Genomic DNA, 27,839 nt, shown 5'->3' on the forward strand with positions numbered 1-27,839 from the left:
AATTCTAATTTAAAATTGTAATGCTAAGACATGGGACTGTACAAAGTACAGATCAGTGAGATCTCGGAGTAAATTTACATGGATTATTAAAAGAATACTTTTGTAACATATAGAAGAAAAATCAATAATCAGTAGATGCAACAAAATTCATAGGTTATAATTCTCATATGTGATTCAATTTCCTTCCTTCTTAGAGAAAGGTGCTAATTAATTGGTAAAGTTAACAATGAGAGAATAGGCAGCTGGATTTGAGTAAGATAGCTAGTAAATTCTTTTGTGATCTTTTTGGGGGAAAAATACTGGCAGAACACATTAATAATTACATAATTTTTGGATTAGTTTAATTACTGACTGAAGGGTCATGGTTAATGGGTCAGTATCACCCTGGAAGAAGATTCAAAGAGCTTTATCCTCAGCCAAGTTGAATGAACAGAATATCTGTCAATGACACATTGGACAGAAATTCAATGATGTGGTGAGCATCTGCCAAAATCACGGTTGTTTTCTCTCTTCCACATGATCCCTACTAGCATGAACACAGCTATCTAGGAAAAAGAAAGATATTTGCTGCAAAGTAGCCATCTCTATACTTCCAGTGATTGACCAAAACAATGAGGTCCCTTAAGACAGCCAGAAAAGCATATTAAATCCATTCTTCTCTAGCATCTTTTCTTACTACTTTACTCACCTAACTTGATCATGTGTACCTCTAGACCCAGGACTTAAAGTTTTTACAGCTGCACCAAAGCAGCAGACATTTCATGCTCCTGAGTATTTGTATACGCTATTGGCTTACCTGGAGTGCCTACCACTCCTGGTGTTAATTTGTCTTATCAGTCAATCCACAATAACACATAAAATACATTTCTATCTGTTCATACTGTAATTTGTTGAGATAAAAATACATTATATTATAAATCCAATTTATAGCAACAAATTAATAGTCTATAATTTTGAGAATATGAAAAATAAATTGTTTTTTTAAAAAATAAGATGGGATGATAAGAATTATTTGACATCACTATTCCCGATAAGTAGCATTTACTTATAAATTGCAAACTTGTAATGCTTACTTACAAGTATAATAATGATGAACAACAAACTTACCAACACTTGGGTAACCAGGCGTAGAAGGGTCTCCTCCCGGATTCAGTGTCACCATGAAGGTATCATGGCTAGGATTCACAGTCTTTGGCAAATCACAAGGATCAATATACAGAAGAACACCTCCAAATCCAGCCTTTTCCAATAAGGAAAGCTAAAAGAGAGAAGCAAGCTATTAAAAATATTATCATGCACAGTAAAAGTTCATATTGTGCCATTTTGCCAATGTGGCTATGATAAGATGACTCTTTTTCCTGTTTTTTTTTTTTCTTTTAAAATAAGGAGATATTTCAGATTTCTATCAAGCCCAGAAGCTTTTTCTACTGGCCTCTTTTCCCCCTCTTTTCTATTTCTCCTGTTTTTCTCTATCTCTACCAGCATTGCTATAATGTCTATATTTTATTTCAATTGTCTATTCATGGAATTCCTCACTGTATGATTCTTTACTAAGTGGATTTTAACTTTCTACTTTTTTTGGATTAATAGAGGATCTACCACACACAAGGTTCTTCTTTTAAAAGGAGAGTTGTTGTGACCATTATGCCTTTCCCTAAAGCAGAAATCACCTGCAGTATTGTAACATATTTTTTTCCAGGGTTGAGCCTATCACACCAGTCATTAAAATGTTGAAATACTGTCACACTGTTTAGAAAATAGCCACTGTCTTGAACCTCCTGACAGCTCCCAGTATACTAGTCATCTTGGTCTCTGCCTGGAGGTACCAGCCAGATCTCCCAGATATAGCAACTGAAAAATTTACATGTCACCTTATGGGGGTCTCTTTATGAAAGATCAGCCCTTGTTCTGCCCCTGTCATTAAATGTTTTGAAAATAGACCCTGTCATTTGAGACATATTTAATGTAAAGATTCCTCTCTGTTCTTTGGTAAGTACACAACAGATAAGTATGATGGAACAGACAAACTTGACAATATACCGAGTTTCTTTTTAACTCTTTAAATTGATTTTTTTTTTGTAAAGATCTTATTCATTTTAGTCATGTTAGTATGATCTACCTGATACGAAAGCAATAATCATGATTTGCTAATTCTACTAGTTTTTCATGAGAGAGGAAAAGTAATTAGAGAACATAGAGATAATAAAGATAATATGACTAAAGGTCATATTCAATACAGTTACTGCTCATTGTGTGACTTTAGTTAACACCCATACTTCACTCCCCAGTTACTGCTTATGTTGCTTATTGACTTTTGCAGTGGAGTAAGCAAGGCAGCACCCACTCACTGAGGACAGGGATTGTGCTTATCTTCTCTATCACTGTACACCTTGCACTTAGGAGGTTTTCAAGAGTATTGCTAAATGAGAGAATGAATGAGACAGATGCAGGCTAGGCACAACAACTATTTTTATTTTTATTTTTTGAAACACAGTCTCACTCTGCCGCCCACGCTGGATTGCAGTGGTGCAATCTTGACTCACCACAACCTCCACCTCCCAAGTTGAAGTCATTCTCCTGCCTCAGACTCCCAAGTAGCTGGGATTACAGGCGTGCACTACCATGCACGGCTAATTTTTTAATTGTTAGTAGATATGGGCTTTCACCATGTTGGCCAGGTTGGTCTCAAATTCCTGACCACAAATGATACTCCTGCCTCAGCCTCCCAAAGGGCTGGGATTACAGGTGTGAGCCACCGTGCCCTGCCCAGCAATTCTTAAAGAAAAGAGAGCCCCAAGAAAATATTTGGGAAGCCCTCCTATTAGGAAAAATAAAACATAATTGCATATATAGCATGATTTTAAAACAATGTGCCAAAAATAGAAACAGATATAGAATTTAAGTATGCCACAATAATGTCATTTTTTTCTAGTCCTTTAAAAATCCTCTTCCAATTTTTGGTGTAATGAATAGCATACATTGCTTTTATGATTAAATAAACTAACATTGAGAACCTAAGTAAAACAGAAATGACTCAGTTGTCTTCTATAACAACCACTCATATCAGACTTTTGTCATTATTTTCCCCTCAGTGTTTTAGTAGAAAGGAGGGAAGAAATTAAGGAAAAATGGGGAATGAGAAAAGGAAAAGGAGCAAAGAATGTGTGAATGACAGGGCCACATTTAAGACTTACTCTTCAAATCCTCACCCCCACCCATGTAGGGGAGGGAGAGTTTAATGTTTACATGCAGAAATAGCTCTTCTTGAAAAGAATAATCAATTGAATGATTTTGAATGTTTGCTTACTATAGAATAATATATAAAATATAATAGACTATAACTCAGCAATTAAAAGGGAAACATGGATGAATCTCAAAAGCATCATGCTAAATGAAAGAAGCCAGATTAAGAAAGCTGCTTCCTGTATAATTCCATGTTCATGACATTCTTGAAAAGTTGAAACCCTAGGAACAGAAATCAGATCAGTGATTGTTAGAGAGCAGTTGGGGAGAGTGGTTTAATTACAAAGGTGAGGAGGCAATTTTGAGGGTGATGGAAATATTCTGTATCTTGATTGTAGTGGTTGCAACATTCATCATATATCATACACACATCACCTTAAAATGGTAAATTTTACAGTATGTAAAATACGCCTCAATAAACAACAAAAAATCTATAAATAAATGAATGCACATACTGCAAAATGTTAAGAGTGGCATTCTGTAGATGGGAGTAGTACTTGTTCATTTTTATAACTTCTTTCAGTATTCTGTATAACTTTTTAAATAAATAAAAATTAATAAAAGTTTTTTGAGGGAAACAAATAAAAAAAAATTCCCTGGATAGCAAGTTTCTAAATATTAAAAAATTACCTTTTATTACTAAAGCAATTCATGATCATTACAGAGAAAAATGTGTAGGCAAAGGAAAAAAAAAGTCCCATCATTTTATCTGTAAAGAAATAGTTAATGTTAACTTGTTGGGGTGTCTAGACCCTTTTACTTGGATTTATGAACATACATACATACACTTACAAAGTAAAACCACATCATAAATGCTTCTTTGCAATCTCCTTTCACTTGCTTATCAGTACATAATAAACATTTGTCTATGTTGATAAATACAATTTTATATAATTTAAATCACCATATACTGTTAAATATACATATATATAATATAAATACTACTATATAGACAGTCATAAATGTTATTTAACCAATCCCTGACTGTTGGTCATATAACAATGGTTAATTGTTAATTTGTTAATTACAATAATTTTAAACTCTTGAATTTATAACTTTTCAATACTATATGCAATAAACATGCTTGTAGCAAAATCTCTGCAAAAATATCTATTTTCATGAAATAAGTTTCCACAGGTGGAATTCCCAGGTCAAATCATTCATTTATATGATTTTTGATAAGCTATTTTCCCTTTAGAGGAGCTAATAATTTATAGTCTTACTAGCTATATATGGTTTTGCTTCCCTTCACTCTCACCTACAATTCATATTATTTCTTTTTAAGCAATATTTACCAAGGTACCCAAAAATAATTTGTCAAAAACACATACTTTAATTACAAGTCAAGTTAAACCTATTTCTGTATGATTCTGGCTATTTGCATATTTTTTTGAGAATTACTTGCTTGTGAAAAACTATTTTTAAGATTTCTGGGCCACTTATCCATCTACAACAATATATTGGTTGTCACTTTTTTGAAAGTAAAACATTGGAATTGGGATATGGAGAGAAGTAGGACAAGGTCTGTGAACATCTAAGAAAGTTCAGTTTACCAGCGGGATGGCCAAAAATTTCCATCTTAAGTGCTACCTCCAATTAACTGGGAAAGAACAGCTGTCTAGGGAGGGATTGTGAGGCCAGGTTCAGGGTCATTGCAAAAGTGGTTCTATGAGTGATGCTTCCACAAGCAGAAGAAAGGGATGTGGGAATCCACATTTTCTTTGTCTTTTTGTTGTTGTTGTTGTTAATGTGCTAACCCTCCTTTAGTGGGATAGTCAAAATTTCCTCAAAAATTCCTTCTGTAAATGTAAGTACAATAACTATTTGGCTGTTTAATGTTCATGAAACCTAGTGTTTTAGATCTAAGTCAAAAAGAATATGCTAAAATGGCCAGTTGTATCTCTTCTGAGTATATTTGGTAATATGTTTTGACCCCTTTTATAATCAATATAGGACATGAATTTGTCGATAGCTGATGGCCTATAATGAAGCAACAGGGTATAATCATACACTATTTTTGGCTAGAGTGATTACTCACCCACAGCCCTGAAGGGATAGAGCCCAATATGTGAGTTAGCTCCCTCTTCCATTATCTGCCTGCAATGGTTTGACCTGAGGTAGAAACACCTGTTCAATGTTGTCAAATTTGGTCCCTGGCGTCATCTGTCACTGGCCATCTTAAAGCTCTTCATTTAGAAATAAAGACACTTAATTTCAGAAATTATCTATTTTTGGATTTCCAGTGAAGTTGGCAAAAAAAAAAAAAAAAAAAGACAATGCCTGAACCAAACCAAATGAGAAGTGTTCCTCTGCATTGTTAACTATATTCTGAACATGCTGAGGTTGGGGTTGTCTAAAATGTTTAGAAAAAGTATGCTACTCTGGAAGGATTGTATTTTTAAAAATACATTCAAAGACAAGCCTGTATAAAAGGGGTGCAGCCTACTGTCTCTGGGATATCTGCTTCAGCTGGTGGAAGACTGTCCCTTGGCACATGCGAAAGTATTTAGTCCTGCTCACTACCTCTTATGGTTTGAGATAGCTTAAGATATAGAATGATGACTACATGGGGGTCTAATTCCTGAAAAATGGGGTCAAGTTTTAGGCCAAGATTTCCTGACATTGAGCTTCAACTATCCCTGACTTCTCTCTCTCAAATATCTATATGTGATAGGCTGGGGGGTCCTTTGCCATGCTCAACCACGTAACCACCTTGCTCAGGGTTTAGAAACTATGAGCCTTTTGATGGAAACTGTGTACAAAAAAGGAGCAGACAGTCAGAGAAAATGTAGATGAGGGTGGGCAAAAGAGGGAATACTGTGCACAGACTCCAGGTTCCACTGTACTCCTTTTACTTGAACTGGGTAAGATTTTTCTCCCTTTCTTTGACAAGGCTTCTGTTACTTGAAAATATATCAATCATAACCAAGAGAGGTAAAAAATCATTAGTATGGAAAGCAATTCAGAAATTTGGTTCCAACCTTGACACTAAATAGCTATGTGACAACTTATATAAATTTTCTATGCCTTGGTTTCATCATCCACAGAATGCAAAGATTGAATTATATTGTTCCCAAAGATCCTTTCTGCTCTAAATGAAAAACCATGTCGTCTAACCCAATGATTTTGTTAAATGTTTATAAAGACACATTAATTGCATTTTAAAATATAGGGCCAAATATGAAATCTACTTTTAAACTATTGGTGAGGAATATATTCTCCCCCCAAATCATCAAATTTTCTATTGTTAAAAAAACCTTAAAATAGTGTTATGATGTGGTTTACGAGAATATATAGTATGAATATTTTAATTTTGCATTTAACTTCTTTTAGCCACAATATAAAGAAAACTGAAATATTTAGAATCTACACATGAAAATTCTTCCAAGTAAATAAACTATTCCTTTCTTCCTTTTCAGCTCTAATTTAATATTATACTAGAAAATGCTAATTTTATTTTTCAAAGCTATTTCACAGTATTTATAGCCTAAAATATGCTGCTGCATGTATATGACAATTGCATAATCATGCAGGGTTAAATGAACACTGTTAACACAGCTTTCAACATTCTGGTTTATATTGGGAATATTTTTACCCTAAAAGTTCTTCAAAAAGTATTTTATTCCCAGGAGAGAAGTTAAATATCACATAAATTTATTAACATTTTTATTCAAAATGTCCATTACTGATAATTACTAATCCTTCCATAGTTAATGATTCTTCCTTAAAAAAAAAAAATATATATATATATATTTCAAATTACATTTTCAATGAATATAGGTAACATTAAACAAACCTTCTTTACATATGCCTCCACCCTCTCTTATTTAGCTCAAAGAACCACTAAGTGCTTAACTCAATGTAATCCTTGTCCAGGTTTTCATAGGTGCTAACATCCCAACATGAGCAACGTAGGCACCTGATATAGGGTGCTAGACTAGCGACTGAGAAATAGTCCATAGTCATCCTGTGACACTTTTAAGTTTCTATACACAAGGTCAGCCAACTCCCATCAAGCTACATTATAGCTCCATCACCAACAATAACAAAGAATGCATCATTGGAAGTATTTGTATGCCCACAGTGTACCAAGTGAAAGTGTATTTTGTTTTTCTCCCCAGCAATTAAAAAGGATTTGGTAGGTAACTTCAGTGGCACTAGATTGTGGCTGGCTTGAAGCAGAAACCTTATAGCTTCATGTTTTCTACCCAATGCCTCATAGAGTGCCTAGCACAAAATAATATTTCTATTGTTGTCGAGTTGATGAATAAATTATGATATATATCTAGTAACGAATGAATGAAAAAAATAATGTATATGGTACAGGTGTATTACATGAATGCTATTTTGCTTGACTGCTAACACCTACTGGCAAGAAAACTTATACAACATATTTTGTTGTGGCATCTGATCTAACTATACATATAATATATAGTTAGATATAGTTAGATATACATAGTTAGATATATAGTTAGATATACATATAATTAGATATATAGTTAGAACTATATATACATATTATACTAGAAAATGCTAATTTTACTTTTCAAAACTATTTCACAGTATGTACAGCCTCTGTCTCTCATATATATATATATATATATATATATATATATATATATATAGTTAGAATGTGAAAGTAAGTATTAAGCCAGCTTGTTCTTGAAATTTGATACACAATACATTTAATTAAATGTGCTATGCTCTCTCTTTATCCTTCTGTAAAAATATATAATTAAAAATAGGTTTATTTTATTTTGATTTTTGTTTTGTTTTGTTATCTAAGAGTAGAGATGAAGAAAGTGGCGGAGACTAGCCCAATGAAGTTTGAATGCGTAATTTTATCTTGCAGACATATTTTTATAAATAAAATATTTTTGGTCAACTGCAAGGTGGCTGATTCCATATTTCTTGCAGGGCACCATACTAACACATTTTTTTGATGTATAGTATATAAACCTATAGGTCCTATGAACTGCCAAATAATCAGCTCCGAAATAAACAGTACTAGCAATATATGGGCAGGACATGGCAGTAACATTTTGTTATTCAAGGAAAATTAATGCCAGGAAGGTAAGAGAGAAAGGCCACTTTTCACTTTTCTTTTATATATATATATATATATATATATATATATATATATATATATATATATATATATATTTGAGACGGAGTATCGCTCTGTTGCACAGGCTGGAGTGCAGAGGCACAATCTTGGCTCACTGCAGCCTCCGCCTCCTGGGTTCAAACAATTCTCCTGCCTCAGCCTTCCGAGTAGCTGGAACTACAGGTGCGCCACCACTCCCGGCTAGTTTTTTATTTTTAGTAGACACGTGGTTTTACCATGTTGGCCAGGATGGTCTTGATCTCCTGACCTCATGATCCGCTTGCCTCAGCCTCCCAAAGTGCTGGGATTACAGGTGTGAGCCACTGTGCCCGACCCACTTTTCTGATTCCTGCTACCCAACTTCTCTTCTTATTAACCTCTATTGTTGCTTTTAACCAAAACATATTTTCTCGTCCAGAAGGAGGATGCTGTTACTGTCATTTGGGCGGTCTACTTATTCACAGTGTCTAGCAAGGGAATAGTAGTTGAATTCCACTGGTAGGATTTCATCCATTCACTGATGCTCCTAAATTGTCTACTCATCCTTTTGAGCCACTAAAATGTTATCTTGATCTTTTTAGTTTTTGCTGGTCAGAATATATGGCATCCTGAACTACCACTTGGATATCAAGAACCAAAGGAAAAAGCTTGCATTTTTTTTCCCATCATTTAGCTTCTTCAAAACATTGGTCCAGCACGAGGAATGTTCACCTGGCCTCTATCGCTAGAAAAGCTTTCTGAATCTTCGTGTAGATAAGAAGAGTGAATACGTAACAAAAACAAGACCTTAGTTTTACGGAAACATTTAAGTCTCACTGTTACGGACTTAATTGTGTTCCCTCAAAATGCATATGTTGAAGTCCTAACCTCTGGTATATTTCAGGATGTGACTGTATTTGAAAATAGGACTTTTACAGAAGTAATTAAGGTTAAATGAGGTCGAATGGGTTGGCCCTGATGCAATATGACTCAGTACTCAGAAGCAAAAGAAGAGACAACAGAGATGCGTGGGCACAGAATCAAATGGCCATATGAGGACACACTGAGCCTAGGAGAAAGACCTTAGGAGAAACCAAACCTATCAGCCTTTGATCTTGGACTTCTAGACTCCAAACTGTGAGAAAATAATTTTTTGTAGTTTAAGTCGCCCAGTCTATGGTATTTTGCTATAGCAGCCCTAGAAACTAATAAACCCACATAAGGCAAATATCTGCCAAACGATACAAAGATTTAGAAACATTATTGTGGTTACGATCTAGGTCTTCGAGTCAACTTTAGGTCGAATTATCAAGTACTTAACTGTGTATCTCCTATGTGCCAGACACTATCTCTTATCTGTTGATTTTTACTCAGATCATTTGATATAAGTTACTATAGTTCTCTTTATCCAGTCACTGAAATTGTGCTTCATGAAGGTTAAGGGAATGGCCCAGGGTCAGAGCTAATAAGTGGTAATGGCAGGACTCAAACTTGAGTTTTCCGAATTCAAGTCTGGTAATCTTTTCACTAAAGTATGCCTTTCCTTTTAATTATACATCCATCCTTTACAAATAGACTGGGTAAAGGGTGAGTTTATAAAACACATCAGATGCTTCTTACTGTGATCTGCTTTCTAAGTAAGACACTGAAATCAATACTGTGAGAGTTATATGTCTGTTTATTTAGATTGTTAAAAAAACAAAAAAAAGACCTGGATTTTTGCAAAGCCCTGTCATAGGGATTAATGTGTATAGAAACAATAGATTGGGACATTTTAGATTAAAATTTCATAAGTATAATAACATAAAAATAAACTTAAAAACATGAACCTGATATCTCATAGCACATTCTTATTTATTCAAATTAAATAGGTCTGGCATATGTGAAAAATAAAAATATTGGACACATAATATATAATCACTTCTTAACCAGATATTTTTACTTCTGAAGCTCAAATATCATGTTATCCTTTCTTTTACAGATTGTTTTTCTATTAATAGATTTGCCATCTGGCTCTTTACTTATGTATTGTGTTGTAAGAATGTCACTAAAAATGCTTGTAAGATTCCAGTTTCTCTGTTATATTTCAGAAATATACTCATTTTCCTTTGTTAGTTAAAAAAAAAAAAAGACTATTATGATTAAGGAAAATTCACTGTAATCAGACTGAGTATATCCAAGGCATAATCACATCATTCTTCTTTGAATTCACTGAACACCTTTAATTGGGATTTCAAATTGCTTTACTTGATGTATCTAAAGTTATTTAAATAATTCTAGCAAGATTAATAAGAAGCAATGACCTCCTGCTTTTGTAAAGGAAAAAAAGAAACTTGAAGTTATTTAGAAAGTTAGGGCTGCTGCAGAGTTCTGAATATAATCTTCGGCTTTCATCATAATTCAGGAAGGAGGAAGGGAGGAAGGAAGGAAGGAAGGAAGGAAGGAAGGAAGGAAGGAAGGAAGGAAGGAAGGAAGGAAGGAAGGAAGAAAAGGAAGGAAGGGAGGGAGGAAGGGAAGAAGGGAGGGAGGGAAGAAGGAAGGAAAGAGTGGGGTTAAGGGAGGAAGGAAGGGAGCATTTCCTGTTTCATAAGATATACTGATTCCACCTTAAACTAATTTTCCATTGTGGCCTCATAATAACACTGTGAAATTATTCTTATTTTACAAATGAAGCAACCATGATGTAAGGATCACAAGATGAAGACCACATAGATAATAGATTTCAGACTGGAAATGAATGGACAGAAATGTGTCTTCATATGGTATTTTCCTGTACTTCTCCCCCAGTAAGTCACATTGCTTCCAAATAATGAAAAATAACAATGCAACTTTATAGATTTCTTTTTAAAATTCATATAATGTTATTTGACAATTTTTGCAATGATTGTGGCATGGAAGAAGCCCAATCTTAAAAAAAAAAAAAAAAAAAAAATCCATGTTCTAGATTGAGTATATAATTCCAGAGTGGGGACCAGAAAGTATTTTCCTAATTTCTTTTATTTTCAGAAAGAAGTATCCAAGGAACTGAAAACACAGTGGCAGAGGGTCTTTCCCCTGTTAAGGTGGTTTATGAACTGAAAAGAATAAAGAGCATTGATCTTTAATAAGTTTTCTAACATGATTCCACTCCTCACAGCCAATATTGGGGGGAAAACATACAAACCTTATTAGTAAATATATTGTTAATATTATCAACTGCATGCACTTTTTTTCATCTGTAGACATGCTGCTGCTTTTGAACCAAACAAATTATATTCAAAAGGAACAGAAAATAATATTAGTACTATATGTTAGAAATTAAGTCATAAAGACAGTAAGTTTCTGATTTACCAACTTACTATTTATTTTTAGTGCTTATGTATGTAATTGTATGAGACAGAGAGGAAGAGATGGGGGTGAGGAGATAAAAAATGACCCCATATAGTGACATGCATGAACCTCTGGGATTATAGATTTTTTTTTCATTGAATAAGCAAGATCAAATAAAAAGTATAGAGTTCTTCATCATTTAGTCTGTGAAAATTTACTATATTTAAATTTTTTATTAAGCTACCAATATTCTTAAATGAGTATATATAATAAAGACATAATAAATGGGAGAGAAACTCATAGATAATAAGTAATAAGAATAAAATATCTCTAAAGGTAATAAAATACCAGAAATTAGCTATTGGTTAGGTTTAGTGACATACATAATTTTCTGATTTGTCAATGTGTATAAGAATCAACATGTAATACTTCTATTTTTACTGCCTTCAAAATTGTCTTTAAAACTGAAATACTAAACTGAGCTTCCAATTTTCTTACATATAAGAGAAAAAAATGGTGACTAAATGTATATTTGATGTTCAATGTCTTTGTAATTTATAGCATTATGAATCATCCTATGAAGATAAAGAAAACAATAAAGTCAGCTTTTGGCAGTATTTGCTTTAAATAAATGTTTATATATAATTCTCCTCCAAGGCTGGTCGGTATAAAAGGAATGTATGAGGAAAAAAATCAAATGAATATTATCATTAAAGGCATATGTCAAATCACTTTTGAAATTTTATCATAAAAACTTCAAATCTTACACCGTTTGCAAGTTCCATACGATATTATAAGCTACTAGTAGTACATTGTGAATATATCTAATTGTTTTTCTTTTGTTTGGCCTGCCAGCAACATTAGCAGATGAAAAAACACTGGACTAACAGTAAGGATCTTGTCCTGAACCAGCCATTAGGAGAGACATGCAGGGCATGACACTGAAAAGCTCTGAAGTTCATTCATAAAAATGGATGACATTTGCCCTGCCAAACACACAAACTGACTAGCAGATCCAAAGGAGGTAATATGTTACCTTTAGATTTTCAGAAGCATAAAACGCTACATAACACGCAAGTTATTTTTTCCTCCTTATTTTATTATTAATCAATTTATTTATTTTGGTGGTTATGGTAAAGAAGAGGAAGGGGGGAAACAAGATTGAGAATTGAGGGTATGTGATTTATTTGCATTTGTCTAGGGTGGGGAGAAGTGTGTCAGGGAAGCTGAAAAAAACAGTTATACTGAAAAAAAAAGTTTTTTGATATAAAAATAACAAAATTGCATGAGTTTATTTTCTAAAGTCAATATTCATATAACTTTAAGCTACTCTTCTGTTGTCATTCATATATTACCAGGCTTAGTTTTTCATTGTTTGTTAGATTGGAAGAACCATGAGTCCTAAGGTCTTCCAGTTCTTCTGTATTTTTTTTTTTAAACCACATTATTTTTTTTTACACTTTTATAATTTATTGCTTGTCTTTTAAAGATAGGATAATGGGCTGGGTGCAGTGGCTCATGCCTGTGATCCCAGCACTTTGGTAGGCCAAGGCAGGTGGATTACCTGAAGTCAGGAGTTTGAGACCAGCCTGGCCAACATGGTAAAACCCTGTCTCTACTAAAAATACAAAAATTAACTGGACATGGTGGTGTGAGCCTGTAATCCCAGCTACTCAGGAGGCTGAGGTAGGAGAATCATTTGAACCCGGGAGGCGGAGGTTCCTGTGAGTTGAGATTGTGCCATTCCACTCCAGACTGGGCTGACTCAAAAAAAGAAAAAAAAAAAAAAAAAAAAAAAAAGATAAATGATTTATTAAATTTTCCCTACCAATCAGGGAAATAACTTTGTTACTTTATTATTCATTTTTTCTTCATTAAAAAAGAAGTGATCTACTTCACAGAGATGTAATTTCTCAACCCCTCTTGAAATTAACGTATTTAATTGTATGATTATATAGGATGAGTACAGACACAAACAGCTAAGGGATATTTTCACTCCTAGGCATGCTCAAGGATTCATATATATGCCCATGAATTATTGCTAGCTTCTTTTATCAGGGAGCAAATTGGATGCCGAGTTCATGTACAGAATTCAATTAAGAACAGAAATAATTTCACTAATTAGAAAGTTTTACGTTGGCAAAGAAGGGTCAGAGTGCATATCACTTGTCTGTATAGTTTATAGATTACCAGTTGCCTTTGCAGTCCTGTCAGGCAGAAATTGATAAAAATCTTTTAACAGTACAAACCCATCAGAGGTCAAAGTTAGAGATTCCACTTCCCTAGTCCAGAAAGGCATCCCTTTTCCATCTGGGGTGAATAAATAAGTTACCCACATGTATATTGTCATTCAAATCCTAGATATTATTTAAAGAGATAAGACAACAAAAGTCCATTCTGACTCTAACTTACCTTTTGAACAAGACATTCACTGTTAAACCAACATGCTACATTTCTCATCACAGACATCTAACGGTTTATAGTTCCGAGTATTATTTCAATGGACTGTATCCCAGGTGACTTAGGCATCTAACACAAGGCCCTCCGCACCCTCAATCCCCCAGCTCCTTTCCATTGCTTTGATACTGTATTAAGACAGGAATCTAGGAAGAGAATGTACTCAGTTTAACGTCTGAGTGCACAGAAATGATGAAAACAGATACTTAGATGTACAGCTCTCAAGTATCCCCAATGTGATGAACATTAGAGAGATATTGAGCAAACAAGACACAGAACAGAAATAGGTGTGAAAAGCTGAAAGAGAAAAAAATCAGCACAACTGATCTTGTGGTGCACAGCTTGTTTCCATGTGGGTTTATCACAATGGCAAGTATGTCTCTCTTCTTTCATAAAAAATAGTTTTCTCTATAAAAATGTCTATCCCACATGAACATATCTAAACCTATTAAAACAATAATATTTAAGCAAAAATGGTGTTAAACCAGCATATCTACCTTTCATATGCATTTGTAGAATCTTTACAAGCTACTGTGTACATCAAGTGGGAGTAAAGAATTACTATACTTTGTTTTCTCTTTTAATTGAATAGGTTTTGCTCGTGTTGTGATAACAGGTTTATTTGAAAGTGAAAGTAATTTGTTATAGAACAGCAGCTTTTATAAATGGAAACTTCTACAACAGAACATTGTGAGGTGTTTAAATATTAACCAGACATATTACTCACTCTTTACACTAAATTTGAGAAACTTAATACAAATTAAGTACATATTTTATTGCTAGATCTTGCTTACCAGTGCTAAGAAATCCACCATGTTCAATTCTAATTAAAAATGAAATTGAACTGCAATTCCCTGGAAACAAGGGCTGATCAGACTCAATAAGCTTTACTTAATTTATTTCAGAAACAAAATAATTGAATTGCTCATAGACAAAGACAAAATAAATGCTTACATTGTTAAAGAAGTATATGCCTCTGAATCTTTTGTAATTTTGTTATATTTTCAAACATTCACAGCTGATTGCATATTTCATATTTATGTCTCAAAATATTCAAGGGTACAAGAATATTCTGGACACATTTATTTTTATTATTCTCAATTTCTATACATATACCTACTAGGACTGCACCATATATAACATACATTAACATTTAAAAATTTAAACAGGTATAGAACTACTATTGAATTTCATTATAATTTATTTTTCTAATTGAACTAGTACTTTTAAAAAGGACATTCCCAACGACTTGACTTATTTAATTGTTACAACTACTACAGGGGATTTTTAAGATGACTCATTATTTTTCTTATTTGTATATATATTTTTAAATTTAATAAATTGTCATCCTGGGAGGGGTTGTGATTTTTCTATGGTTATGGATCTCTTAATAGTGACAATAGAATACTGGTTTTAAATAAATTTTAAAATGGAAAAATAACCTTAACAGGAATTAAGAGTATACTATTGGGCAAAAAGTGAGCAAATCTTCCTGTCTTTGCATTTCCAATTCTTGTATATGAGGATTCAGACTGAGATCACAGTGGGCCTACCACAAGTCTGAGAAATCTGTACATTCCATATGGAATGGCTTCATTTTCAGAAAGAAATGTTCCTTGGATACAAAGCTGGATTAAGGAGTGATTATTCTAGAATAGTCCTATATAGTATCTCTAAGAAGCTCTAGAGTTACAGGTTGGAGTACAGTGGCACGATCTTGGTTCACTGCAACCTCCTCCTCACGGGTTTAAGTGATTCTCCTGCCTCAGTCTCCCGAGTAGCTAGGACTACAGGCATGCGCCACCACACACGGATAACTTTTTTTTTTTTTTTTTTTTTTTTTAAGTAAAGACAGGGTTTCACCATGCTGGCCAAGATGGTCTGGATCTCCTGACCTCATGATCCGCCTGCCTCGTGATCCGCCCGCCTTGGCCTCCCAAAGTGCTGGTATTACAGGCGTGAGCCACAGGGTCTGGCTGCTCTGTACTTTTATATAAGAACACAGACTGAGATCATTGGAGGTGCCTGGAGACAAAATGAGTATGGATTCTTTTTCAGAAAATAAGAGTTTGTGTAGGAGGAATGTCCACCTGTCAAGGACTTCAAAGAAGTCACCTTGGCACTCGGTAGTAGTTTTATCTAGGTACATTTTTCTAGGTATCTGCCTTATATAGGTAAAATAAAGAAGATAAATGAGAAATATACAATAATACTTTGAAAAAGGAATATGTAAAATAGCATTATTTTCATCATTAATGTAGCAATGTACTTTTAACCAAAGGATCTCAAAAATGTTTAAGAAAATAAAAAAAGTGTGTCTAATAATGTTGGATGGGCACGTAAAATCAGAAAATAGAAGAAAACCCCAAAACCATGAGGTAAATATTTTAATGAACATTGAGTAAGCTTGAAGAAAAATAAAAATTGAGTAAGCTTGAAAAAAAGTAAAAATAAAAAATAAAAATTTTTACACTAAAACAAAATAGATATCAAAGATGTTTGAATTGGAGAATTGGAGAAAGAGAATGAAACCCTAGCAATATTTTTTTTTATAAAAAAATCTTAAAACAAAATAAAGATTTGTGAAAATAAGCAAATAGACACCAGCAAATTAAAGAGAGAGAAACAAATTCATATAAAAATCTTAAAAGCAATAAAGATTGAAGGTGTATATTATATGATGAATAAACATTAAAGAATAGATAAAGAATGTGCCATAAACCTGAAAGCACTAAATAAACCTAAAGGCAAAGTAAACATGTATTTGAAATTCAAGATAGAATTCACAAATAGCATTACATAAGAGATTTATGTATTTCAGAATTGGACAAATTCTGAAAGTCAAAATTGTAAGAACATACAGGAATTTGACAGTTTAATAATAAAGTTCAGTTAGAGAGAGAATTACATTCCTTGGCGAACACATACATACACACACACAAACACACACACACACCATATAAGCATTTTACAAAATATTCTATACATGTGGCCACAAGGAGAATCTTTTAAAAAGTATAATAACTAGATTCTTATTGACCATATTATTTACCTATTTAACATATCCAATCAGAAATTAATAAAATAATGAAGAAAATTAATTGATTCTCAAATAACTTTGTATCACAGAGTAAATCAAAAGCATCTAGAATGCAATGAGAAGTGAAATATGTAACAATGAAACTTTTGGAATACAGTGGAACCTATGTTTATAGTTTAGTTCATGTATAGTTTACACAGGAACTTAATTCTCATTTTAAGAAATTAGAAAAACCAGTTCAAATTTAAGTATGATAAAGGAATTATTTAATATAAAAGCAGAAAATAAGGTAGAAAATAAAGGAGAAAAGCATATAATTTCAAAATTTATGAGTCTGAAAAGTATTTGCACATTATATTTGCAGCATTAAGAATGGAACAAATTCATCACAACTGACAGCTAGCTGAAGGTTGCAGCATCTGGATAAACTAAATATTTCCAAAGTAGTTTGACCATGTCCCTAGACTCAAATCAGACAAAATATCCAGCTGCATCTGGTCTGGCAGCTGCCGAGCACACCCTGCAAGTTGAAATGAGCACTGGCTTCATGGGGAAACGAAAGAGGAGACTGCCACAGGAAAGGCCTTTAATAACGCCAGCAAGAGGCAGAAACAATGCCAAATTAATATAGAAATGAGTACAGGCATGTGTCGTTTTGTCTCAATTATAAAAACCAAATCTGCAAAGAAGAGAGTCATGCCAGACTTGCATAGAGGGTTTCAATTATTGAATATTTAGGTTATGAGCTTGTGGACATACATACATAGCTGTAACTTCTCCAGATAGAAGATAATAGAAAAGAAAGAAGGGTCAGTCAGTATGTTCCTTATGTGGCTAGTTGAAAAGAAGGAGAGTATCCACTAATAAATTCATTTACACATATCCAAAAGCTCATGATTCTTGATTATAATGGGCACTGATGTGAAATAAACCAGACAGATAACTCGCATGGAGTGGCATTTCTCTTCCTTTTCTCTTTTCTCTTGTCTGGAACAAATAATGATACTTTTTCATTCTTGAATTCACAATGATGAATTTGTCTTGAAATTATCAAAATTAAATAAGACTAAGAAAATCACCATTTGGATTGGGTTGTATAGGTCTTTTACCTTTCTCTCATTTTCATGTGGAAAAAAAAGTCCTAATTTATGAAACTATCCACTCCCTTCACATTACTAACATAATTTTACAAGGATTTCAGGCACAGAATGAAAAGTCCCATGTTAAACCACAGGCTGCTGTCCACTGCTGTCCTATTGGCTTCGTAACTAACATCTAGAAAGGACTCTAGTAAAGTAAGGCAGTTGATAAATTGTGAAATCAAATGGATGAAAAGTCACATCATTTCACACTTGTAAATTTTTTTCACAGAAACTGCTGTAAAATGTATTTCTAATCTGTGAAAAATATGAGAATCATTGTTATCATCTAGTTTCTCTGGTAGTATGCTCCATAAGGAGAATGGAAATGAGAATGGAGGCCAAACCAACAGTTCTGCAAGTAACGCTATGCGGGGTAGTTTAAGAGAAATATGATAACTGAATTCTTATACAAAATCTTGAAACTAATAATATATAACCATGAGGTTATCTAATATAAAGACTCATGCCAGATGTAGCTATTCATTTTAGGAATAAGAAAGTACAAAATCAGATTAAGATCAGAAATATGGGAAATTTTTTTTGGTGGCACACTCCTTGTTAAAACTATGCAAATCTCAAAAACTTCTTAAAGTATGAAGCTACTAGTTTCAGTAGTCTTAAAAATTATATGATTTTTATACAACTTAATTATTGGTAATTCCTAAGGTTTCATCCTTGGAAATGACCACCATTTGTTGAATGTCTGTCTATATCCTGACACATACTTTACAGTTGAATCTACACAACAATGGTAAAAGACAGGTGTTATCAATTCCCTTTTGCCAATGGTTTCTGGGGCCAAAAATTTAAGTAACTTGTCTAATTAATCAGCATAAAGTAGTGGGGCTGAAAACAAACAAACAAAACTACCTCTGTTTTCAAATCTCATGTCTTTTCAGTCATGCCATGTGTATGTTATGTGTATGTTAAATGTATTTCCCCAAAAGGATTTTCACCTAAAGCCATATCTACAGATCATTCTTTGTACCTGTCAATGTCTTTTATTACCAATGTTTATTGCTTTAAATATTTCCTTTCAAGTGATCATTGAAACATTAATCTTCCCTTTCTCTTGATCTCTTTTAATTTTCTTATATCCTTTCAATCCTTAACTCTACTCACAAATCTTTATTAAAAAAATATATACACACACATACACACACACATATATACACACACATGTTTAGACAGGTGGATACACACACATGCAGATACATTTACATTTGTGACTGCATTTAAATTAAGTACCAGACTTATTGCCCCAGTACTTATAAAATATCTCTCTACTAGATACTATTTTTATCATACAGAACTATACTAGAAAATAGCATTTTCTAACACACATTGTTATTTTAGAAAATCTCATGTTAAAGTAGAAGGTATTTTAAGTAATACAGCATATTTATATATTTTAAAATCTATCTTTACCTTTCCACAATGTCTGTTCTATGAATTTAGCCTACATATGGAGATGAATGAATGTACTATTTGCATTTCCTCAAAGAAAGCATACATTAACTACTCCATATTTCAAATGGTATGAAAAGTTTATTGAAAAAGTTTACTAGGGTGTCAGATGAATCATAATTATTATTGTAAAATCCCTTAAGCCCCAACTGGACTACCATTAATTAGGGTGGACAAATAATAATGATCTAAAAGTGAATCCATTGAAACACATATGTCAGTGAGACAAATGTTTGCCTTCGATTTATTCTTACCCATCATTCACCCTAAAAATTCATTAATTTTCATCCTCTTTCTGTAGGTATTACTTAATTCCTGTGGAATTATATAGCCCAAACTATAATGCTTTGACTATTGTAATAACTTAGGCTCAGCAGAAAGATTCTTAACAGAGAATTATAGCTCGGATAACTCAGAGTACTTACATAATTACTCACATTTAAACATGAGAAATTATTTCTTTCTCCTCTTACCTTAAGATCAATTACTGCTTTCTGCATCACCATGATCAAATTCATTCTATGCTTTATCTTCTTAAACTAAATTAAATCATCCCTCATGCCTCTGGCTAACAGCTGGCCAGTTACAAGAGCAGATTTAATTAGTTAATGGTGTCCCCAACTGGAAGGGCAACTGAGTTTATCATATATGCATATCTCTCTTGTGTTTTGTCTCCCTCTGGGTTCCAAGCAAACAGCTTCATATCCTCAGACTGTGGAAGCATCAAAATTATTGAGTAATCCACAATGAATATCCACTGTTACTGGTGTTACAGTTTAGAGATAGATCCAATTCTTCACTTAACAAAAGGGGAGGATTATTTTGGTCCGGTAGAATTTCATCATTCACATTCTTTCTGGTATACATCAGTAGTTATCAATCCTGCCAAAATTCTGTATTTCCATAATTATTTTCTTTCTATTTCTCTTCTGCACCCATTCTCATTACATCAATGGGCTAAATCACAGCTAATTGACTATGCTTTAGTATGAGTTTTCATATTCAGTGATTCAGAAATGTGTAATACAGAAATTGGAATTAACAATATTTTAAGAATGCAAAACAGAAAAGATAGCTGCATGCGTTTTTGTAGTATTTATTTATTGTACTTCAAGTTCTGGGATAAATGTGCAGAAAGTGCAGGTTTGTTACATGGGTATACATGTGTCATAGTGGTTTGCTGCACCTATCAACCCGTCATTTACATTAGGTATTTCTCCTGATGCTATCCCTATCGGGGGGTTTGGGGACAAGGGAAGGGATAGCAAAATCTCTGGGACACAGCTAAAGCAGTGTTCAGAGGGAGATTTATAGCACCAAATGCTCACAGGAGAAAGCAGGAAAGATCTAACACCCTAACATCACATTTAAAAGAACTAGAGAAGCAAGAGTAAACAAATTCAAAAACTACCAGAGAACAAGACATAACTAAGATCAGAGCAGAACTGAAGGAGATAGAGACACGAAAAACCCTTCGAAAAAGCAGTGAATCAGACCTGGTGCAGTGGCTCATGCCTGTAATCCCAGCACTTTGGGAGGCCGAGGCCGGTGGATCACCTGAGGTCGGGAGTTTGAGACCAGCCTGACCAACATGGAGAAACCCCATCTCTACTAAAAATATAAAATTAGCTGGGTGTGGTGGCACATGCCTGAAATCCCAGGTACTCAGGAGGCTGAGGCAGAGGAATTGCTTGTTCCTGGGAGGCGGAGGTTGTGGTAAGCTGAGATCGCACCATTGCACTCTCGCCTGGGCAACAAGAGTGAAACTCTGTTTCAAAATAAAAAATAAATAAATAAATAAATAAATAAATAAATAAATAAATAAATAAATCCAGGAGCTGGTTTTTTTGAAAAGATTAACAAAATAGACCACTAGCCAATCTAATAAAGAAGAAAAGAGAGAAGAATCAAATACACACAAAAAAATATGATAAAGGGGAGATCACCACTGATCCCACAACTACAAACTACCATCAGAGAATACTATAAACACTTCTACGCAAATAAACTAGAAAATCTAGAAGAAATGGATAAATTCCTGGACACATACACCCTCCCAAGACTAAACCAGGAAGAAGCTGAATCCCTGAATATACCAATAACAAGTTCTGAAATTGAGGCAGTAATTAATAGCCTACAAATCAAAACATGCCCAGGACCCGATGGATTCACAGCCAAACTCTATCAGAGGTACGAATAGGAGCTGGTACCATTCCTTCTGAAACTATTTCAAACAATAGAAAAAGATGGACTCCTCCCTAACTCATTTTATGAGGCCAGCATCATCCTGATACCAAAACCTGGAAGAGACACAACAACAACAAAAAAGAGAATTTCAGGCCAGTATTCTTGATGAACATTGATGCGAAAATCCTCAATAAAATACTGGCAAACTGAATCCAGTAGCACATTAAGAAGCTTATCCACCACGATAAAGTCAGCTTCATACCTGGGATGCAAGGCTGGTTCAACATACGAAAATCAATAAACGTAATCCATCACATAAACAGAACCAATGACAAAAACCACATGATTATGTCAATAGATGCAGAAAAGACCTTCGATAAAATTCAACACCCCTTCATGCAAAAAACTCTCATTAAACTAGGTATTGATGGACCATATCTCAAAATAATAAGAGCTATTTATGACAAACCCACAGCCAATATCATAATGAATGGGCAAAAGCTGAAAGCATTCCCTTTGAAAATCAGCACAAGACCAGGAAACCCTCTCTGACCACTCCTATTCAACATTGTATTGAAAGTTCTGGACAGGGCAATCAGGCAAGAGAGAGAAGTAAAGGATATTCAAATAGGAAGAGAGGAAGTCAAATTATCTCTGTTTGGAGATAAAATATTTAGAAAACTCCATGGTCTCAGCCCCAAAACTCCTTAAGCCGATAAGCAACTTCAGTAAAGTCTCAGGATACAAAATCAATGTGCAAAAATCACAAGCATTCCTATACACCAGTAACAGACAAACAGAGAGCCAAATCATGAGCAAACTCCCATTCACAATTGCTACAAAGAGAATAAAATATCTAGGAATACAACTTACAAGGGATGTGAAGGACCTCTTCAAGGAGAACTACAAACCACTGCTCAAGGAAATAAGAGAGGAAACAAATGAAAAAAACATTCCACGCTCATGGATAGGAAGAATCAATATCGTGAAAATGTCCATACTGCCCAAAGTAATTTACAGATTTAATGCTATCCCTATCAAGTTACCATGGACTTTCTTCACAGAATTAAAAAAAAAAAAAACTACTTTATATTTCATATGGAACCAAAATAAGAACCCGTATAGCCAAGACAATTCTAAGCAAAAAGAACAAAGCTGGAGGCATCACGCTACCTGACTTCAAACTATGTTACAAGGCTACAGTAACCAAAACAGTGTGGTACTGGTACCAAAACAGATATATAGACCAATGTACAGAACAGAGGCCTCAGAAATAACACCACATCTACAACCATTTGATCTTTCGCAAACCTGTAGTATTTAAGTTGTTCCGCATTTTCTGTTAATGCCTATACCGGTGTCATTACTTTGACAGAATCTACATAAAACTTAGTCTCAAAATAAATATATAATGATGTATTTCATTTTACTTGCATTTGAAATTGTTCCAATATATAGCCCCAAATGTAGTTTAAGGGAAATAGAAAGATTTAGCCAAAGGATAAAAATAAATAACAATTTGTACCTCATTAAGGTATAAGGTATTTCACAGAAGTACATTTTCCATATACATGAAAGTTCTTTTAAGCCTCAAAACTGTTTTCTTGGTTAAGTTCAAACAATATAGCTTAACTCTGATTTAAATGAACCCAATATAGAAATGCACAGAACATAACTGAAAGAAAGGGGTTATTTTCCTGAAGGCAAGGCCACTGGAAAGAAAATAACAATTTTGGGCTGAGACAGACTGTTTCAGTAGAACTGGGAGTGAGGGTTTGAGCAAGCAGAGGGATTTGAAAATTTGATGGATTTTTAGATGTATAGTTGCATAATATTAACCCAAGAAATATGAAGTTCAAAAGGAACAACAAATTTTTATTCTCTCTTTTATGAGATTCTCACTTCAAAGGTCAAAGAAAGTTATTATTACTTTTTAGAAGTCTGTTGATTGAGTTTTATCAGATTCCTGAAAAGTGATCTTAATTTTCCACAAAGTAACAACTAAGATGCAAAATCTGAAATCAAAAGCAATGAAATTAAAGTGTTTGGTCAGGAATATCATGTCTGATAATTTGTACTAACAAAATAATTCAACAAATTTCCACATCCATCCAGTCCATTGCTCCTCAAGGTCGTCACACAGAGTTGCTTTACCACAGGTTGATTGTGAACAGGCAATGGTGTCACTAAAGACCTAAATAAAGTCCAAGAAGAGAATGTGAAAAATTCATTGGTTAACTATGAGTATTTTGCCACTTTGTTTCCCTGTCTTATTTGAAAAAGTTATAAAATGAAAATGCATAGTTTGTTAATTCAACTATCATTCAACATGTATTTATATGGGGTCCCTATATGTCAAGCATTGTTCTAGCGTCTGGAATACAACAATTACCAAACATGAATATGCAACTCCTTTCAGCGACTTTTCAATGAGAGACAATGTATTCATAGTTATTAAATCTTCAGAATTCATCATATGTGCCAATATCAGATTTTTACATAGGAGGAATTTAAATATTCATTATGTAAAATGGAAAGTGTGCCCATTGTTTCTCTGAAAGTTAAGTTATTCCAACCTACATTGTTATGCATATGTGCCACAGACAAAAATACAACAAAATGAAGTCTACATTTAGATGTGTTAGTATCACTATTAGGACTCAATAACTGGCCTGCTGTAAGGGCTGTAATGGCAGTCCATAAGCAACACAGAGTAACTGAAAAAATGTGAATTACCAATGGTTAGTGGGTAATACTATGATAGTAAGGTTTTCTGAAAATGTAGCAAAACATGACTGAAAATTGGAGAGAATGCGATAAAGACATACTATCCAACTTAGACAAATAGGGAAAGGCAATTTTGTCACATAAATAATTCTTGCTTAGGAATTAATAGCTGGTTCATAAATGCTGTTCTACAAAATAAATCATGAACTATTTCCAGAAGATAAGGACATTTTTAGCAGTTCATGGTGAAAATTGCACTTTGAGGTTACAACACTCATGGAAAAAAACTATCCCATGTTTTGGAATTTTATTATGGTGATGGTAGCTGATAATTCATGTTAATGTACTAACATGGCTAAATACAATTGTTATGTTGAACACTTAATTACCTATTGGCTTTTGGCTGAAAACCGTTGTTTAGGAGCAGGAGTTAGCAAATCTTTTCTTTCAAGGGCCAGATAGACTTAACACAGCTCAATTTTTTACATAAACCATACAATATAGGCCTTGCAGGCTATAAAGTCTCTGTTGCCATGACTTGACTTCTGCGGTAGCACAAAAGGAGCCATAGATAGTACCTAGGGGCCAGTAAGCATATTCCAATAAAACTTTATTTACAAAAACAGGCTGTGTGTGAGTCAGATTTGGCTCATCCCCTAGTTAGTCAGCTCCTGCTATGGGGCCTCTTTGTGGCCTCTTCTGCAAGCCTGGCAGGGCAAATATCCAAAAGCTCTAATGGCCATTCTAAGTCTTCTGCTCCTGCTGCTCTTCCATGGCTTCTGCCTACCTCTCAGTCAGAAAATGAAGCAGTTCATTTCCTGAAGTGCTCAAAATCAAATCACTTCATTTCTGTTGGTAAACCTCTGAGGAGCAATAGTGAGCCCAATGAATATCCTCACTCAATTTCTTAATAAAATTAATTGTACTTACTGTTATTACTTAGCATTTTTACCGTGAGCACATTCAAAATATAGTGTTGACACAGAAGAAACGTTAAGGTTTGGATATGGACATTATAAGGTTGTCTATGGATTGGCCGGGTGTGGTGGCTCATGCCTGTAGTTCCAGCACTTTGGGAGGCCGAGACGGGCGGATCAGGAGGTCAGGAGATTGAGACCATCCTGGCTAACACGGTGAAACCCCATCTCTACTAAAAATACAAAAAAGTTAGCCGGACATACTAGCTAATCTGGAGGCTGAGGCAGGAGAATGGCGTGAACCCAGGAGGCAGAGCTTGCAGTGAGCTGAGATCCGGCCACTGCACTCCAGCCTGGGCGAGAGAGCGAGACTCTGTCTCAAAAAAAAAAAAAAAAAAGAAAAAAGAAAAGAAAATTGTCTATAGATTCTCTTCATGAATCTTTATGGGACGTGTGGAATAAATGTATCTACCAAAAGGAGGGTGGAGATACTGTTCCTCTTGGAAATTAAGTCTGAGCTTCCTGTCAGCCAGGCTAAAAGGAAAAACAAAGGGCTATAATGGTGGCTTTTAAGCAGAACGGTATATCAAAGTTATGGGGAAACTGTTTAAACATATGCATGCCTACGATCATCTTATTTGAGATCCAGTGTGGCAAGTCGATGGTGGAACTCAGTTATTTCTGAGCTGTTGAGATAGATTGTCTTCATGATGTGAATAATGCAGAATTTCATATGGGAAGCATTTTGAGCAGGACAGCTCTTCCATTTGTGGGATTATCCCAACCAATGCAGGATATAAGATCCCTTCCCTAGGCCATTTACTTCAATACATGTAGCACCTCTTAGTCATTATGAGAATTGAAAATCCTCCTACATTTTTCCAATGGGTATGGTGGTGGGCCATTGATTTAAGGAATACAGAGAAGTTAGTTATGGACTATATCCTCAGAGAGCTTGTAACAGATTTAATATCAGTCAAAGCATTGATAAAGATACAACTCAGATTTTTATGAGATAGTAGGGAAGGACTCACTGATCATGAAGATAGTTAAGGAAAGCTTCCTGTGATAGCAGAATGTAAACTAAGTCGGAAATTATCAAAACCCACTTGGCTGACTTTCTTGGTCACCAAGAAAATGCATTTCAAACAGAAGATACAGCATCAGCAAACACAAAAGTGAGAGTAGCCTGGGTTGGCATGAGGATTCAAGTCAGTTAGATTTCAATTGATGATGAAGTATGAGGCAAGGAATGATAAATGATAAGGTTGGACCGGTCAGAGTCAGATTATAAAAGTCTTTGTATGATTGTTTTAGTGCTTTAAGAAATTGTCTGAAAGGTGTTTGAGAGTGCTAAAAGAGAGAGAGAGGGAGTGTGTGTGTGGGGGGGTGTGTATTGAAAGATTTTAAGTAGGGAAGTATGATTGTCAGATTTTGTTTTCAGATAACACTCTGGCAGCAACACAGAAGATATGTGTGAATGAAAGAAGACTAGAGCCAGGGAAAGCTGGACTTGTGAAGCAGAAGCACAGTTGGAGAGGAAAGGAAGGATTAAAGACATGCTGTTAAAAGTTGCAAGCCTTAGTAATTTTTTTGTACTAGGGCATGCAGGAAGTCTGAGAAATCAAGGGTGACTTATTGATTTATAACTTGTATAAGGAGGTATATTGCTGTACCACTCAGTGAGAAAAAAAAATACAAAAGTAGAAAGGGCACAGGAAAATAAACGAATTCACTTTTGGCTATGTTCAGCTAACGTGTCTCTGAAATGTCTAAATGAATCTGTCCAGCAGTCAGTGGGTTGAACTATAATGGACAATCCCACTTAGTCAACTTTGCTAAAAGGTCAACACTAGTCCTCTGTATGATGAAGCACTGGAAACTCTGAACATACAGGGCCTGTACATAATCAGATAATATTTTCTTCAATGGATATCATCTCATTTCTGAATTTCTGGAAATATATACTCATGTTACTATTTACTAGACACATTCTGTGCCATACACTCTTTTACCTGACTGCATGTATTGACACATGTAATTCTCATAGTAGCCCTATGAGAAAGGTTATTTTAGTATCATTCCCATCTTAAATATGAGAAAATAGAAACATAGAGGAACTAAGTACCTTCCCACTTCTACTCAGTCACACAGCTATTAAGAAGCAATCATGCTTTGACCCAGGTAGACTGCAGAGGGTGGACTGCGCTATAGTGACTCCCATGCACGGCAGAACTTCTACTGATCCTAATAATTAACTCTCC

At 34.4% G+C, this 27,839-nt stretch overlaps 1 protein-coding gene across 1 annotated transcript in view; it reads right to left on the minus strand.

Moving 5' to 3' along the window:
* Positions 1–27,839, minus strand: part of NAALADL2 (N-acetylated alpha-linked acidic dipeptidase like 2) — a 977,694-nt gene that overhangs the window by 498,593 nt on the left and 451,262 nt on the right. The window contains exon 5 of the mRNA XM_030931975.1: positions 1,108–1,258. Within this exon, the coding sequence (XP_030787835.1) occupies positions 1,108–1,258 (151 nt within the window). The remainder of the gene's footprint in view (positions 1–1,107; positions 1,259–27,839) is intronic.

Source organism: Rhinopithecus roxellana, chromosome 1 (assembly GCF_007565055.1).
Source record: "Rhinopithecus roxellana isolate Shanxi Qingling chromosome 1, ASM756505v1, whole genome shotgun sequence".
Lineage (NCBI taxonomy): Eukaryota > Metazoa > Chordata > Mammalia > Primates > Cercopithecidae > Rhinopithecus > Rhinopithecus roxellana.